This window comes from Eleginops maclovinus, chromosome 20 (genome assembly GCF_036324505.1).
Source record: "Eleginops maclovinus isolate JMC-PN-2008 ecotype Puerto Natales chromosome 20, JC_Emac_rtc_rv5, whole genome shotgun sequence".
Taxonomy (NCBI): Eukaryota; Metazoa; Chordata; class Actinopteri; order Perciformes; family Eleginopidae; genus Eleginops; species Eleginops maclovinus.
Window position 1 is genome coordinate 6,594,257 of NC_086368.1, and position 17,759 is coordinate 6,612,015.

At 38.9% G+C, this 17,759-nt stretch overlaps 1 protein-coding gene across 2 annotated transcripts; it reads left to right on the forward strand.

Moving 5' to 3' along the window:
• The first annotated feature begins 313 nt into the window (after window positions 1-313).
• On the forward strand, window positions 314-16,156 carry gmppb (GDP-mannose pyrophosphorylase B). 2 transcript variants are annotated; one of them, XM_063911234.1, is made up of 10 exons: window positions 314-450; window positions 4,904-5,093; window positions 5,358-5,438; window positions 5,678-5,726; window positions 8,103-8,245; window positions 8,873-9,031; window positions 9,253-9,331; window positions 11,421-11,548; window positions 11,815-11,997; window positions 12,826-16,156. In XM_063911234.1, exons 2-10 carry the CDS (start codon window positions 4,965-4,967, stop codon window positions 12,955-12,957), a joined length of 1,083 nt encoding a protein of 360 aa, XP_063767304.1. In that variant the 5' UTR covers window positions 314-450; window positions 4,904-4,964; the 3' UTR covers window positions 12,958-16,156. The 2 variants fall into 2 exon arrangements, with proteins under 2 accessions (XP_063767304.1, XP_063767305.1); XM_063911235.1 differs by having other exon boundaries at window positions 369-454.
• The last annotated feature ends 1,603 nt before the right edge of the window (window positions 16,157-17,759 follow it).

Here is a 17,759-nt window from a genome sequence, read left to right on the forward strand (position 1 = left end):
ATTATTGAAATACAAATATACACACTGGTATTTATAGGTCAATTGAAACGTGTGGATTGCTTTACAGTGTGACATTCGTAAATATGCATTGTATTTTGTTTTTATTTGATTTTTTCATAGTACTAAAATCTCATTTTGTAGTGCGATTTCAATTTCAATGTGACTGCCTGATCTATGAAGTATATAAACAAGTAATACTGTTCAGACTGACAGGTTGTAGAGTGAGTTTATAAAAGAAAATGTCAAGAGAGCCGCTTAAGAATCATTCAACTACGTACTGCAAAATGTTTTATTTTGAAACCTTGCACCGGATGTTTGATTGAACACGTTGTCGGAACTGACGCTGAGCTCCTTGGCCGGAAACTAAACAAGGAATTCGGATTTGAACGATCTTACGTGTCATTCCCAGAGTCTCAAATCTGCTGGACGGTTTTGGTGATCAACATCGCAGTAAGTAAGTTTTCCTTCTCTTTTTCAATTTCCCACAGACTGAGGACAGGAGCACTTCATTAACTTATCATGTTAACAGTCAGATTGTCGTTTTAAAAGCTTTAAATCAAGTCATTCGTTAGCTTTGGTGAGCTAGCATGGCTTAGCTACAATCACTGTGAGTTCATTTTTGTCAGAAAACAAGAGCCTAGTTTGTATTTATCTTATCTCTAAGAATACCAGCGTCCATTCAGAAGTTATCGCAATATCACAGTAGGGAAGTCACTGTGTCCCTGTGTGGCTAAAAGGGATAATTTAGCTGCTGGTAAAAATAATAGTTGTTTTGAACACCTGTATGTTGCTGTTTGATTGATTAACCCTTGTATGGTGTTCGGGTCTGTTGGACCCGGTTTCATTTTTTGTCAATCAAAAAAATGAAACTATTAATTATTTTTTCAAACTCAGACTCAATGGCCTTGGCTCATTTTCATGTCCCACCTTTAACATTTTTTGCGCAATAGTAGTATCATTTATTATTTTTAGAAAAATTACATTTTATTTATAATTTAGCAAAATGTTCCCAGATTATGAATTCATTTTTTTGTTTATTTAAAGTTGATTGCTATTGATTTTTTATTAAAGTTCAAGCCCCCATTGAGCGCTGTTGCAACAAATAAAATATGTATTAGAAAGTGTACCATTGATGCCTGAGCTGGCCAAATCATTTTTTGTGATGATTTACTACCTGATTTTATAAAATACATAAAAATAAATAAATAATAGAAATAAAGGATTTGTTTTAAAAAGGTTTTGATGTCAAAATGTCCTCCAATTCTGGAATGACCCATATACCAGAACACATTTTCAATGACCAAAACTCAAGCAGCAACGCCTGTCTGCTCTTACATTCCCGCACATTTTACTTGCGGGAACCAATGTTTATTTTTTCATATTCTATCCCAGTCTCAAATTGGAGGACAGGACACAATAAATATAGCTTTGCCAGTGTGGTTCCTTATCACAATTGATCAAGATGCCCAAAAGATTCAATGCTTTGAGGGCCTTGCAATTGATTTTGGAAGAAATAGAAGATTGTGATGATTATGTAGAGCAGGGGTATTCAACAACAATTCAACGAGGTCCTGTTAGAGAAAATGTCCTCAAGCTAATGTATATCACACTCATTCATACATTAGCTGTGACCAAGTAGCTGTATCAATGTCTGCATGTAATCAACAAATGACTGTCTCATCAAACAAACAAGTACAATTCAAAAACAACGTTTATTGTCACTTGAACTAAACAGTAACCTACTGTAGATATTTTTAATGTTCCACTCAGGCTGCATTTAAAATAAAACAGAGAAATTAAATAAAATAGCTTTTGAAAATGTGTGCATCTTAAAAGTGCTTAATTTGAGAAAGATTAAATAAAGAGCAGCAGCTTGAGTTGACCTTTCTCTGTGTTAACCGTTTCACATCTTGACAGTTTCAGCCAATTATAGAACATATCAGTCCGAACACATCATAACAATTGAACAGTTTTAAGGTTTTTCTGTCCCTCTTATATTCCACTGCCTCACTGACTGTCTTTTGTTCAGTGAGAGGACTGAGCTCTAGCCTGTCCAGCCAGGATTTTAAATCAGGGCTGAAATGGTGTCAGGGCCATTCTCATACACATGTGAAGGTGCTCATTGGTTAGCCTGGAACGATATTTAGTTTTAGTTATGTTCATTGTGGAGAAAGCTGCTTTCCTCAGACCTGGAAAAGCTGTCTCAGAGAATATTTTGAGCCAGAAAGTGGCAGAGTCAGTTCTTCCAAATTGCTCTTTCAGGCCATGTCTGCTTGGAGATCAATCAGTTGCATCTGGAGAGGCCCGGCATTTGCACACTTGAAGTGCTGTGTGAGTGCCTTTGAGAACTCCCTGACATCTGTGGTAAGAAATGGGTTCTTAATGAACATGGTGAGCTGCGGTCCAAAGCTGAAGCTGTCAAAACGTTTTCTGAAGTTTACAATCAGCTTATCAACAAAAGTCAACAAAAGAAGACACATGTCTCTGTCCCTGAACCTGTACCTGCACTGCTGGGAAGTGTGCACAGTCTCCCTGCAGGACTTCCTTGAACACCTCAAGTTTCCTCTGAAAGGAGCAGACAGCTGTCATCAATTCACAAATGAAATTGTCCTTGCCCTATAGCTTCAAATTCAGTTCATTCAGATATGAAGTGATATCAACCAAAAAGGCCACATTATCAATATTGTTCTTCTAAAAAGAGAGAAAACTGTGTTGCCTTCTGACTTCTCATCTCTACCAAGAAAGCTGCTACTTCCCTTCTGATGGACCGCGCTCCAACACCCTGCTTTGGTGCCTTATGAAGGGCTTCATCCACCTGGGCAGCACATCCTGAGTTAATATCTCACTTTTCTTTGTGACTGATGATGCCGACATAGGTGTTTGCTTTATTTTTTCACACAGCTCTTCTTTTTGTTTTCCCTCAAGCAAGGGTTTCAGCTACTGCACTCATGCACTCCTTGATAACCCTTCCATCAGTAAATGGTTTTTGTTTTGACTCAAAATCCAAGCCACTCTGAGGGAATATTCATTAGCACGTTGTTGGGCAGTGAATAATGGGTCAGGATCCTGGTGGACTGGTCATATTGGGCTCTGAGACTGCTTCCTCTTGTGTTTGTTTCTTGTCCGGGTCCGTATAGGTCGGCATCAGGGTCCGGACCCGGACCGCGGTCCGCCTGTTAGTGAACTATGATGTAGATGAAGAGGTTACATAATTTGAGGATCATAGTAATAAAAATGTTGAGTCCGACTTTGAAGAAGAGGATGATATTTAGCATCACCTATTTCCAAAACTACTTACAACCCACATACACAACCACCATCTGCAGAGCCTGAAGTAAGTGTGTAATGTTGTTGCAGTACATGTCTGACACGCAAAGTGTGTGGACCCAAGATGGACAGAAAAACACAAATACATGCATCAAGGGCAATGTACATATGTAACCCACACACAGTACAAACTCTGCCCCTCATGTGTTATATAGCCTGGTATGAAAAGGCAATGTGTTCAATGGGACGGATGTATTGTCTAGACTGGCTGGTTGCTGTGGTCAGCGTGTGCTGTGTAAACTGATGTGAATGGGTTGAATTTCAGATGAATTTCAAATAAATCAAAAATCAATTGTCATGTAAAACCTTGCTTCAGTTGTAAATGGGTTGCATTATTCCACTTATATCTTGATTATAATATATTGTCTTTTTTTATTATATTTTATGAAAAAACCAACAGAAACCGAGTTGCACTTTAATTCATGAATGTGTTCTAACAAAGGTAATGGGCAAATATTAACAATATATGCTGTTTATATTGCTTGTAATTGTCATGAAGTAAACATCTGGTGAGTCTTTTAACATAAAATAGTTTGATTGTGTTGAATTACAAACCCCAAAATGCAGCGGGTTCACCAGACCCGCGAGCACTGGCTGAGTAACAAAAATATGAACACCACACAACCGTTTAAGACACTAACATAAGACTACAGCCAGACTCCCTTGAATGAGGAATGAACTCTTTATCTGTGGTGACAGTTCCTTAGGAGGACACGGTTCTTTATGTAATGGGACTTTTAAATGAGTCATTCATTCCTGTCAAACACGCTAACCTCCCCCCACCAGCCTAAAGTGGTTAGTGCTTTATATTATATACATGATTGTATGCATGTTAAGGGTACTCTGGCTGAACAAGTTTCAGAATGTGCAAATCTGTGCCAAGCATGGAAAGCGTTATGGTCACTATCTCCTCTTTGAAAAAAATGAACTGACTTTGAACTCGTCTTTGCATTAACTTACTGATGGGTTACAGATCAGAGTAAAACTCTGAATAAATAAGTAAAGAATGACCACACTCCATAACCATAAAGAGCTTTTTGTATGTTGAGCCTTGCTAAAAGCACAGACGGATAAAGCCATTAGGGGAATCCAGTGGAAAACAATGCATCTGGGAGTTTACACTGGTGGGTGACCCGTACTAAAGTTTTGTTATCACAGTGAGTCAATGTAACCCCACCTTGCCCCAGTTATTGCCTGTCAATGTATCCCTACTGCATTTGAGCCACAGAAGGTTGTGTAACAGACATGGCCGCTGTTCTGAATGTATTTTCGAAATCCTCAAAGTTGTTCAATCAATTTTGGTGAAAAATGTTGATCAATGAAAAAGTTTAAAGCCGTTCATCAAAATCAAACTGGATTTCATAATCCAAGAAAAGGCTCATTGTCCATGCTCTTTTTGTAAAGCACACACAAAAAAATGAATAGATAAACAGCCGTCAATATTTACCAATAAAACTGATACTGACATTTAAATGTTGATAATGAATACCCTGATTTTGACCCTAAGTTTTATATTATTGGTGCTTTCTTTTTTTTATCGATGGATACCTTAACCGGGACCTCCTCTCCTTCTCAGGCTGGTTGCTGAGCATTGATGAGCTGTGGTCACTTTGGTAGCTGTTGCTAACGGCAAAAGCATGAAGGCTTTGATCCTGGTCGGAGGTTATGGAACGCGGCTGAGACCGCTCACCCTCAGTGTCCCCAAACCTCTGGTTGACTTCTGCAACAAACCCATCCTACTGCACCAGGTGGAGGCGCTGGTGAAGGTGAGGAAGAGGAGGAGGGGGAGGGGGAAAGGGAAGAGGAGCGGTGTATGGGGATGATTATAGTAGGAATAGAATATAACATTAACAAGTTCGGAAAGGCTCCGAACTTGTTATTTTTTTGCCTCCATACATCAGTTGAATTATAACCCAGCCCTAATTAAACTAAGTAAATAACTTTTATAATTGTTTTGAAAAAAAGCTTACGTTATTGGGTTGGTTGCATATTGGCTTGACTCCAGTGTGTGTGTGTGTGTGTGTGTGTAGGCGGGGGTGGACCATGTGATTCTGGCGGTGAGCTACATGTCTGAGCTGCTGGAGAGAGAGATGAGAGTCCAGGAGGAGAGAGTACGTAACTTTTACGTTTCTGTCTCTGAATTAGAATTAAAGGATACATTCAAATGTTTTTTTTCCTTTTATACTGAGGACTCATCTCGCCATCACCTTATTTTCCTCTTGGTAATCTGGTGACTTTTGACACACTGGCAGCTGAATTGTTTATGAACATGTTGTATTTCTGTTTAATACAGAAATGATCATTGTTCTCCATCTGCAGAACCCTGAATGTTTTTGTGTTTTCTCTTCAGCTTGGGATTCATATCTCTCTGTCTCATGAGAAGGAGCCTCTGGGCACAGGTGAGTTTCTCTTCACTGCAGACAGGAAACCGTTGATGCAAACACCAAAGTGCATTTTAAAAGCAGTGATTTTAAACAGTGCCAGTCTGCATCATACAAAGATTTTTTTTTGAAGTGTGCGATCTGAAAGACACTAGGCTGCTATATCTCCCCTCAAAATTGTATTTCTACACATATTTTGCCTTTTAAAACAAATATTGCACTTGATTTGGATATTTCACTATTGCAATATCAATAACATCTTTAAATTAATTGTGCAGCCTTTAATATGGTTAACTTCTTCAACCTGAAGAATATTTCTGTTGTGTTTTTATCCAAGTGTCCAATGGGAGGGCTTGGCATTACGTTTTTTTAGCTGCTTTCAGACTATAGGTTTCCAGTTTATGTAATGTAATATCCATTGTAGTGGCCAAAATCATAGATCAGTAAAACAGAAAATGAACTGCAGGCAAGAGTCGTTTTGTTCCACTTATATTCTCGTTCAAATATTCACCAAACAAAAGCGCAATGAACCAGTTTGTTATTCCTTTCCTGAAGCCTTTCCTAGGGCTTTCCTTGATTCATCCTGCTTGAATCACCCCGGTAAAAAAACATACGCCTACTGGTGCTCTGGCTCCCACTACCTCCTGTCTCCAATATATACAATTGCACCAGGTTCCCAAAAATGCCTTCAAAATAAAAGCATAAAAACTACTTGAACTAACTTAAGTAATATCACTAAATAATAAAACATTTATTATACACAGATACAGCAAGAAAATAAATGTTAAGCTATTAAATAATATAAAGCAATACAGTATACAGATGTGGACATAATTGTTGGTACCCTTCCATTAAAGAAAGAAAAACCCACAATGGTCACTGACATAACGTGAAACTGACAAAAGTAACAATAAATAAAAATGTATTGAAAAATAACGAATGAAAATCAGACATTGCTTTTGAATTGTGGTTCAACAGAATCATTTAAAAAACAAAATGATGAAACTGGCCTGGACAAAAATGTTGGTACACTTAGAAAAGACTGAAAATAATTTGACCCCAGGGTCATGTTAAACTAAGGTGTGTCCTGTAATTAGCATCACAGGTGTCTTCAGACTTGTAATCAGTCAGTCTGCCTATTTAAAGGGTGAAAAGTAGTCCCTGTGCTGTTTAGTATCATGGTGTGTATCACACTCAACATGGAGCACAGAAAGATAAGGAGAGAGTTGTCTCAGGATATTAGAAAGACAATTATAGACAAGCATGTGAAAGGTAAAGGCTATAAGACCATTTCCAAGCAGCTTGATGTTCATTCAGAAGGTCCATGGGACTGTAGCCAACCTCCCTGGACGTGACCGCAAGAAGAAAATTGATGACAAATTGAAGAGACGGAGATTACGAATGGTAACCAAAGAACCCCGATCAACCTCCAAAGAGATTAGAGGTGAACTCCCAAGGTCAAGGTACGTCAGTGTCAGATCGCACCATCCGCCGCTGTTTGACCCAAAGTGGACTTAATGGAGGACGACCGAGGAGGACACCACTGTTGAAAGCAAATCATAAAAAAGAGAGACTGGAATTTGTCACACAACTTGTTGACAAGCCACACAGCTTCATGGAGAATGTGCTTTGGACAGATGAGACAAAACTGGAACTTTTTGGCAAGTCACATCAGCTCTATGTTTACGGATGCAAAAATCAAGCATACAAAGAAAAGAACACTATACCTTCTGTGAAACACGGAGGAGGCTCGGTTCTGTTCTGGGGCTGCTTTGCTGCATGGCACAGGGTGTGTTGAATCTGTGCAGGGCATCATGAAATCTGAAGACTATCAAGGCATTATGGAGAGAAATGTGCTGCCCAGTGTCAGAAAGCTTGATCTGAGTCGCAGGTCTATTCTGAAGTGGCCTTCTATGAGCCCTGATCTAAACCCTATTGAACATCTGTGGAATGCGCTGACACATGCAGTCTGGAGATGGCACCCTTCAAACCTGAGACAGCTGGAGCAGTTTGTTAACGAGGAGTGGGTCAAAATACCTGTCGACAGCTGCAGAAGTCTCATCGAGAGTTACAAAAATCGCTTGATTGTAGTGATTGACTCAAAAGGTTGCGCAACAAAACATTTTTGTCCAGGCCAGTTTCATCATTTTGTTTTTTAAATAATTCTGTTGAACCACAATTCAAAAGCAATGTCTGATTTTCATTCGTTATTTTTCAATACATTTTTATTTATTGTTACTTTTGTCAGTTTGAAGTTATGTCAGTGACCATTGTGGGTTTTTCTATCTTTAATGGAAGGGTACCAACAATTATGTCCACGTCTGTAGCTCAAACATCCATTGCAGCTAAAACTTCAATATAATGATAAATGAACACGTGTGTGTCTGTGTGCAGCCGGCCCCCTGGCTTTGGCTCGAGAGCTTCTGAACGTCGACAACGAGCCGTTCTTCGTCCTGAACTCAGACGTCATCTGTGACTTTCCGTTCAAAGACCTGCTGCAGTTCCACTGCAACCACGGCAAAGAGGGAACCATCGTGGTGAGTTACCAATGTTCAAAATGTTTACGTCCAGATGCAGGGAGACGACCACTGCAGGTGGATCAGTCAGAGTTTAGCTGTTTTCAGATGAAAGTTGACAGGGAAAGAGATGTGGTCAAACTTCAGTACAAAACATTTAGATATGTCAACGCCCAGATACGATTCAGAGTGATGGAGACAAACACAATGGAGGGTATTTTATCCAGACTTACAATCAAAGAGTTCATGGGAAATTAAAGGGTATTATTGTTGTGTTAATCAGGCGATTTTTGATCTTTACAAAACAAAATGTAAATTGGACTGATGAATGATATTCGGAAGTGGCAACTGCAAAAATAAATGTTGACTTCTTAAATTCAAAACAGAGGAACTTAAGCATCGAGTTGAATTACTATTTGTTTTAATGTATTACTGACATCTAGTGGAATACACAGGCGATTTGAATAGAATGAGGCTTGATTTTAATTTTGATTGCGAAAACATTTATTTCGATTTACATTTGTATGTTCTTAAATTAATTTTATTGGAATGAGGATTGATCTTCAGTTTAAATGTAATAGTGAAAATGTTTTATTTTGTGATGTTCGTTTAAGAATACAGTTTTGTGCTCTTTGTGTGTGTGGGTAGGTAACACGAGTGGAGGAGCCCTCCAAATACGGTGTGGTGGTGTTTGAGGCGGACAGCGGCAGGATACATCGCTTTGTGGAGAAACCACAGGTCTTTGTCTCAAACAAGATCAACGCCGGCATCTACATCTTTAATCCCAGCATGCTCAGCAGGATCCAGGTAACTCTTTCAGACACAACCATACACATTTCTGAGTATTGATATGTTGATCTGGCATTTAGAGTGTGTGTGTGTGTGTGTGTGTGTGTGTGTGTGTGTGTGTGTGTGTGTGTGTGTGTGTGTGTGTGTGTGTGTGTGTGTGTGTGTGTGTGTGTGTGTGTGTGTGTGTGTGTGTGTGTGTGTGTGTGTGTGTGTGTGTGTGTGTGTGTGTGTGTGTGCAGCTAAGACCAACATCTATAGAGAAAGAGATATTTCCTGTCATGGCAGAGGAGGGGCAGCTGTACACGATGGAGCTACAAGGTAACTACTGCAGCACAAATCTTACATACAATATTATCGTTAATACTTCTTTTGATCATGGCTACATCTAACAAACATTTTCATTATCAGTTTATTTTTCTTTCAGGTAACACTTTTACAAAAAACTGAAACGGGACATCTTTAAAGTCTTGATTTGTCATTTAAATTTGAGAACGGCAATTATTCACATCAGGATCATATAAAACAGAGAAACCAGACAGTTGTTGCTTGATAGAGGATCGTTATTTTTGTTTTATTGTCATCAGAAACGGAGCCAGATTAATATTAATTAGCAAGTAGGTTTACACATAATAGGATCTTTGTTTTATAACAGTGCATACCACTAAGAGCACATACAGAAATATTACAACGATTTTTAAACACTTGAAAAAAAATCCAAATTTTAATCAAAAATATGAATGAAAAATGATCAAATAAAAATGACACATCACTGAGAAATAATAAGTGCAGTAAATCAGACATGAAATTGATGTATCTTCTTAATTAACATTGGCAAGAAGGTAAAAAGTCATATTTCCCATTATCTTTGTCTTTTCTTTTATTCATATCATTGTTATTTATTTAAGAAACTATGTAAACATGGTATTGTGGGAGGTTGACCTGTGTGCTTGCTCCGGTCTCACAGCTCACTGCTCTACCAGACGTAAGTGTTTGGGCTTTTCTTCACACCCGAACCCACGTAGTGTGTGGAGAGGAAACACTTGTAGAGGAGCACCGATTCTCACCAAACATCAGGAACACAATGCCGGGATCAGCACTGTTTGGGGATTGTTATTAAATCTTGGATCCTGTAGTGTTTAGATATATGTAATTGATCAGAATCTGTAGAAGGAATCTGGAATCGGTGTATCTCTATCTTTCTTCTCCATATCTTATCCTTCTCACAATGTGTGTGTGTGTGTGTGTGTGTGTGTCATGAATCTGTGGAAAAAACACTGAGCAGCTCCCCGCTTTTTCAGCTGTGAAAGAATGACAGAAGTTCCCTGTCGAATGTATTGAACTATATTGAATTATCCCCAGGTCTCCTCCTTTCCAAATAAATGGAGCTGGTGGTTAAAATAGTTAAACACTGAATAAAGCAGTTTTAAGTCACAAATCATTGTTTCTCTGATGCATTTCAGCTGCTCGTACGTCTGTTCTCCTGATAACTTATGATCCAGACGTGAGATGATTAAAGGTCTTCATCCTGTTCAAAGTGCATCTGTTGTGCAGGAAATAGACTGGGTCGTCCACTAACTGGACAACCAGCGGTTCAATTCTCCAACAGTCTTCATGGGCAAAATACTACACTGTAAACTGTGAAGGAGCATTAGATTAGATCAGATGATAATCCGCTTGGCATCGTGTAGTGGGCGCTATATAGATGTAGGGCTGGGCAATATATTGCTATTGTGATTTGACTATAGATGTTTTTGGATATTGTAATATCTTTGCATAGAATTTCTTTCCCTGGTTTTAAAGGCTGCATTAGAGTAAAGTAGAAAATACATTTAAAAAAACAAAAAACATTTAAAGAATTTTTTGGGCAACCAGTGCCTTTTTAATATAGTGCAGTTCAGAAACAGGGAAACAGAAGGGAAGACGCGCGGCAAAGGGACTCAGCGCATTCGAACCTGGGTCCACCGCATGGGGATCAAACCCCAGTATATAGCCACCTGCTCTACCCACTGAGCTATACGACGGCCTACATTTTTATTGTTTAATTATTATTGATTATTATTTGTCACCAATTTTATTGTGTCATTTTTTTCTGGAAAGCACCAAAAGTCAACCGTACAATATTGCGCAATATCAATATCTTGATATTTTGTCAAAGAACATTGGGATATTTTATTTCTATTTCCCAGCCCTAACCAAAAAACTGTCACTGTTTGCTATTCATGTAACCATAGAAACATCCCCTTGTTGCAATGGTTACTAACTACTCTCCCTGTCTGCCCGTCTGTCTGTCTGTCTGTCTGTCTGTCTGTCTGTCTGTCTGTCTGTCTGTCTGTCTGTCTGTCTGTCTGTCTGTCTGTCTGTCTGTCTGTCTGTCTGTCTGTCTGTCTGTCTGTCTGTCTGTCTGTAGGTTTCTGGATGGACATTGGTCAGCCTAAAGACTTCCTCACAGGGATGTGTATGTACCTTCAGTCAGTACGGCAACATGCTCCTGAGAGGCTCCGCACAGGGCCCGGTTTCCTTGGCAACGTTCTCGTGGTGAGTTCAGCTGCCACATGATTTCAAATAAACACATACCTGAGTGGTGCAGGAATGAGTCCTAGAGATCGAAAATAAATTCTAATTTAACTTTAACTTGTTTTTGGTAAGATACCTGAAATGTGGTCTGTGGTTACCAAGCTGAAGAGATTATAACGCCTTGTTCTACAACATAAGCATTAAGCATGTTGTATGTTTCACATTGCCAACACTAGGCGGTAGCTATTGTGCTCATGACTTTTAAGACCTACAATCTTTGAATTCAGGACCCCACAGCGCAGATTGGGGAGAACTGCACTATCGGACCGAACGTCACCATCGGTGCAGGGGTGGTGGTGGAGGACGGTGTGAGGATAAAGCGCTGCACGGTGATGAAGGGAGCGCGAGTTCGATCGCACTCCTGGCTGGAGAGCTGCATCGTTGGGTGGAGCTCCTCTGTGGGCCAGTGGGTGAGTACAGTAGAGAGGTTTTTGTGCATGTAAATTCACTGCAAAGGCTAAAATCCCAAAGTTCCTTCCAGAGGGATTTTCTCTCCCTCACACCCCCTCCCCCCTTCCTCAAACATCTCCATTGGACTCCTTTGTTTATTACTGTAACATAGAGACATCACAATGAAACAATATATGTATTATTGGCTCTCACTCCAACACATTGTACGTGTTTGGCTAAGGTGTGGGACATCTCTAAGTGGTTGACCAATCTCAACAATCAGAGCAGACTGGGCTCTGGTTTCAGACAGAGGGTGAGAAGAGGTGCTGCAGTACAGGCAGTATGAGAAAAATATATATAGCTTTTTGAACTTTAAAGCATGGAGACATGTCTCAGGAGAGACCCTAAATACTAATATGAACCTGAAAAGGAAAATAATATGTCCTCATAAAACACTGTTTGTTTTCTGTAATTTCCTTTTAGTATTGTACAAACCATGAAGTTTATTGATTTCTTACGGCAGTAACGGTTACTAAACCATGATTTTTATTATATATCTCAAAATGCCTGGTAATGGTAAGTAAAGTAACAGAAAACAGTTTTTTTTCTCTATATCTTTTCTCATTATGGATATCTACATATTTGATGTAAATATCTCTCACTATTTTTTTTTTCTTTCTATTTGTAATCCTTCACTTACAATTGTTCCCCCTATAGCCTACTGTGTTTATGTTTGCAGCACTATGCACAAAAACACATTCCTTGTATCTGTAAACATACTTGGCAATAAACCTGATCCTGATGTTATTAGAGGTGATGATGACCTCTCGGTAAATCTGTGTCATCAGGTCCGTATGGAGAACGTGACTGTGCTGGGGGAGGATGTGATCGTCAACGACGAGCTTTACCTGAATGGTGCAAACGTGCTGCCTCACAAATCCATCAACGAGTCGGTCCCAGAGCCGCGGATCATCATGTAGCGGAGGGTGGAAGAGAAAAGACCAGCGCCTTTCTTTTTTATACGAACTCGGCTGACACCCGAGAGAGAGAAAGATGGACAGAGGGGTTGAGGAAAGAAGAAGGAGACAAAAGACATCAAAAAGTTTATTTCATTTGGACTATTTAGCCCTGCTTGGCTGCACCGTCCATCAATAAGAAACAATAGCGTACGCATGATCGGAGACGCTAATGTCCTGAATGTGGCCTAGTAAAGGTCTTGCGTGAACACTGACATAGAGGGCGGGAAATTAACACCAATTGCAGAGCAAAGTTTCACTTGACCGTGGGATCAGTTGTCTAGTTATTATAGTGGTACGAACCCAAAATAAAATGTACTTACTTATTGTTAAATTGCAGTAAACAGATCGAAAGGTTACTGAAATAATTAGATTATGACGCCAAACAACTCTGCTCATATTCACGTCGCTATCGACGATAATCGAGCCACAGGAAAGATTTGCTTTGCGTTTGATGTGTTAGAGCTACGGGGATGATATTTTTGTGATTGTCCATCAAAAGGTGGAGGGATTACTGTGAAGTGTATTCGGGGTGGGGGGGAGCGGGTTGGAGTGCGATATGAACATTGCTGTTTTACCTTCACTATGCATTAACATTTCCTGGGTGAACAGGCACTGAAGGATCCTACTAAATGTTTCTCTGCTGTTGCAGCGACTGGAATTATCACTGACACTGAAAATGCAGTATAAGTTGTAGTTCATCCATTATTACAGTAAAAGGGATAGTTTGTTTTTAAACCGGGTTATGAGGTACCTAGCCATAGTCAGTGTAATACATAAAGTAAATGGCAGTGGCAGTTTGGAAAAACAAACAGAAGCAACAGAACAGAGGTAAAAAAAAAAGGCTCTTTAATTTTCTGTCAGGGAAATGAAGCTGCAACCAGACTCCATATTTTACATTGCAGAACATGGGAGTTGCTGGTCAACTGTTGCTTCAATAGTTTAGTTTGTTTGTGTTGTTTTAGAATTAACCCTATAAAACACCTACGTTACATAATAACACAAACAATCTATTTTTGTTTGTTACTCTTTGGAAGAAGCTGTCTGGCTGCAAGGTCGAGCAGTGAGTATATTCTTAAAATGGATACACATTAACTGATTTCACTTTGTGACCAAAATAAGTTTTCCGAATGCCCTCGTCCACAGCAGTAAATTGCACATCCAGCAGACACAGAGGGACATTATCCAATGTTAATGAAAATAAAATATAAAGTTTCAAGGCAGCGGTTTCTCTTACTCAAATGAAGGGAATAAATGAGCCCCACTCATATTCTTTTCACCTAGGGTTGTAACGGCGTAAGATTTTGAAAGTATAATATAGTCAAACATTATGGCATCTCATTCAAATGAGTTTTTTACATTTTTTACACTGACCCTTTTAAAGAATAGGACCTGAATTATAAACCTGATTTTAAAAAACAAACAAATCCTACCTCTTTTATGTTAAATGAAATGTAAAGCCCTTTTTGCTGCGTTCTGTTCATGTACAGTGGAGGAAATAAGTATTTGATCCCATGCCAATTTAGTTAGTTTACCTACTTACAAAGAACTGAACAGTCTGTAATTTATATGGTAGGTTTATTTTAACGGTGAGAGACAGAATATCAAAAACAAAATCCAGAAATGTACATAAACATTAAAAAAATAAATAATCTGCTTTTAATTGGGGGAAATAAGTATTTGGTCCCCTTGCAAAACATGACATAGGGGAAAAAGGTTATCAGCCAATATTTTACGATACATGGCCCCCTCCACCATCCCCTCGATGCAGTGAACCGCCCTGTCCCCTTAGCAGAGAAACCCCCCAAAGCATCATGTTTCCACCTCCATGCTTGATGCTGGGGATGGTGTTCTTGGGGTCATAGGCAGCATTTCTCTTCCTCCAAACTCAACATGTCGAGTTGATGCCAAAGATCTTGATTTTGGTCTCATCTGACCACAGCACCTTCTCATAAGACTTCTCTGAATCATTCAGAGGATCACTGGCAGACTTCAGACAGCCTGTACATGTGCCTTCTTGAGCAGGAACGCTGCAGGATTTTAATGCATTATGGTCAGTGTGTTACCAATAGTTTTCTTGGTGACTGTGGTCCAAGCTGCATTCAGATCATTAACCTCTCCAGATGTGGAGAGGTTGTAATCTGATTTATTGACTGTGGACAGTTGTCTTTTATCCAGGTGGTAACAAGTTGACATCAGAAGTACTTTCTTAAAGCGAGAGAACTTATTTAACCGGTCCTTGGGAGCCAGAATTCTTGTTGGTTGCAAGGGGATCAAAAACTTATTTCCCCCAATTAAACGCAAATCAATTTATATATATTTTTTAATGTACATTTCTGGATTTATTTTTGATACTTTCTCTCACTGTTAAAATAAACCTACCATAAAAATGTGGGTTCATTTTCTTTGTAAGTTTTCAAGTTTCACCACTTACAAAGATAAGTATTTGATCCCCTGCCAATTTAGATAGTTTAACCGTTAAACTAACTAAATTGGCAGGGGATCAAAAACTGTTTCCTCCACTGTAAAGTTAGTGTATGAATAAAGTTAATTAGTTCCTAATTCTAAAACTGAAGCACCCTATTCTGCTAAATTTTAGCATGTTCAATTAAAACTAAGAAATGAAAAGTGACATCAGCTTAAAGCTTAATAATGCCCTTATATTATTTTAAATTAACATATTTTGTATGTGTGTACCTTCTGTGTAACTCTCACACCTAAAAGTAATTTATTTTCAATACTGGATAAAAGCAAATGTACACAATTTTGATAAATTGGTCAACTCGAATACCATAATACATTTACAACCCTAGTGTCATCCTTAAAAACTACATTTGAACATTCAAGAAGGACATATTGATAGACGCGTATTGTTAAAACAACTGGTTAAACCTCTACAGTTCAATGTTTCTGAAGCTCATCATCAATACAGGCGGCCATGTTTTTGTCACCAAGTTCTTCATTTGACTTGTCAAACTGCCCCGCCTCAGATCTGACCCCTGAACAGATGCAGTTCTTTTTTCAGTTGTTTTTCAGTTTTTCTGTAGTGATGAACAGTTTAGGACACTGAACATGTAAAGACGTTGCGTCTGAATGAATGAAGTCAACTCTTGTAATGAAGTCTTTTTTAAAGAAAATAATATAAACTACTGATCACATCTCATGTCATCTCTAATTTTTAATTTGTGTTAATTTTATTAGTTTTAATTAATATTCATTCCTATGAAAACAGTTATTGTCCGTGGCTTTTTTATAACTATTTTTTTAATGACAAAAGAATAATATGTAAAAATGCAAGAAAAATATTAACAATATTAGTGATAAGACAAATATGAAGAATATGTAGGTTTATGTAAAACATAAAAAGAGGATATTCATCGTTCATATTAAGGCTGACACAATATGAATAAATACATTATTTTGAAATAATTATAATGCTAATCAATGAAGTTAACTTCAATAGCCAACATAAAAATGTACATACACACACACACACACACACACACACACACACACACACACACACACACACACAGTGGAAATTACACACAAATTCCACTCTTATCACCTTCTGGTATGAAAAGAACAAATATACAAGTTTCAAATCAAAGTTGTGTTATTTAATAAAGAGTAGAGCATGCATGTATAAAAACATACCAATTAACATATCACTCTCCTGTTTAATATATTTTTACACTCAGAAAATGTTTTTTAAAAAAGAATGATCGTTAATGTGGAATCATCTTAGTGCACTGAATTTGCCTTACTTCAGTGTGTTAATTCATCTGTCAAACATTAATGTGTTTTATTTCTAACTTTCTACTTTATCGTTTAAACCATTCAACTGGTGAAGTTATGAAGAAGAAACAAGAAAGACATTTTGTTTGTAGCAAATGCACTTATTGTTACCATAGTAACAGGTCACCATGGTTACATTAAGTTCATTTGGTTTTAAATGCAATTTCCACATCACATGGAATGCTGACCATCAAAGCCAATTTTGCTCAGGTGGAATGCTTTAACCATCAAAGCCAATTTTGCTCAGGTGGAATGCTATAACCATCAAAGCCAATTTTGCTGTGGGTGGAAAGGAAGGAGACCGGTGGAAAATCACTTCCTGTCATTCTTAGGCAAATGGTAGCACGAGTGAATTTGAGGAGCAAGAAATAACTGCATTTTTCATTATTTGCTTCCTCATTCCATTCAGTGCAACACAAACAAACATAGCAATGGCAAATAACCCTTCTTTGAGAAGACATGTGGATGCCGCACACCCAGTGATGAAGACAGTGTCTTCCACGAGCATGAGAGACAGAGAGGGCAGCAGACCCAATGATGAAAGCAATGTCTGACAGGTGCATGAGAGAGAGAGGGCAGTACACCCAGTGATGAAGACAGTGTCTTCCACGAGCATGAGAGACAGAGAGGGCAGCAGACCCAATGATGAAAGCAATGTCTGACAGGTGCATGAGAGAGAGAGGGCAGTACACCCAGTGATGAAGACAGTGTCTTCCACGAGCATGAGAGAGAGAGGGCAGCAGACCCAGTGAGGAAGACAGTGTCTTCCAGGAGCATGAGAGACAGAGAGGGCAGCAGACCCAATGATGAAAGCAATGTCTCACAGGTGCATGAGAGAGAGAGGGCAGTACACCCAGTGATGAAGACAGTGTCTTCCAGGAGCATGAGAGAGAGAGGGCAGCAGACCCAGTGAGGAAGACAGTGTCTTCCACGAGCATGAGAGACAGAGAGGGCAGCAGACCCAATAA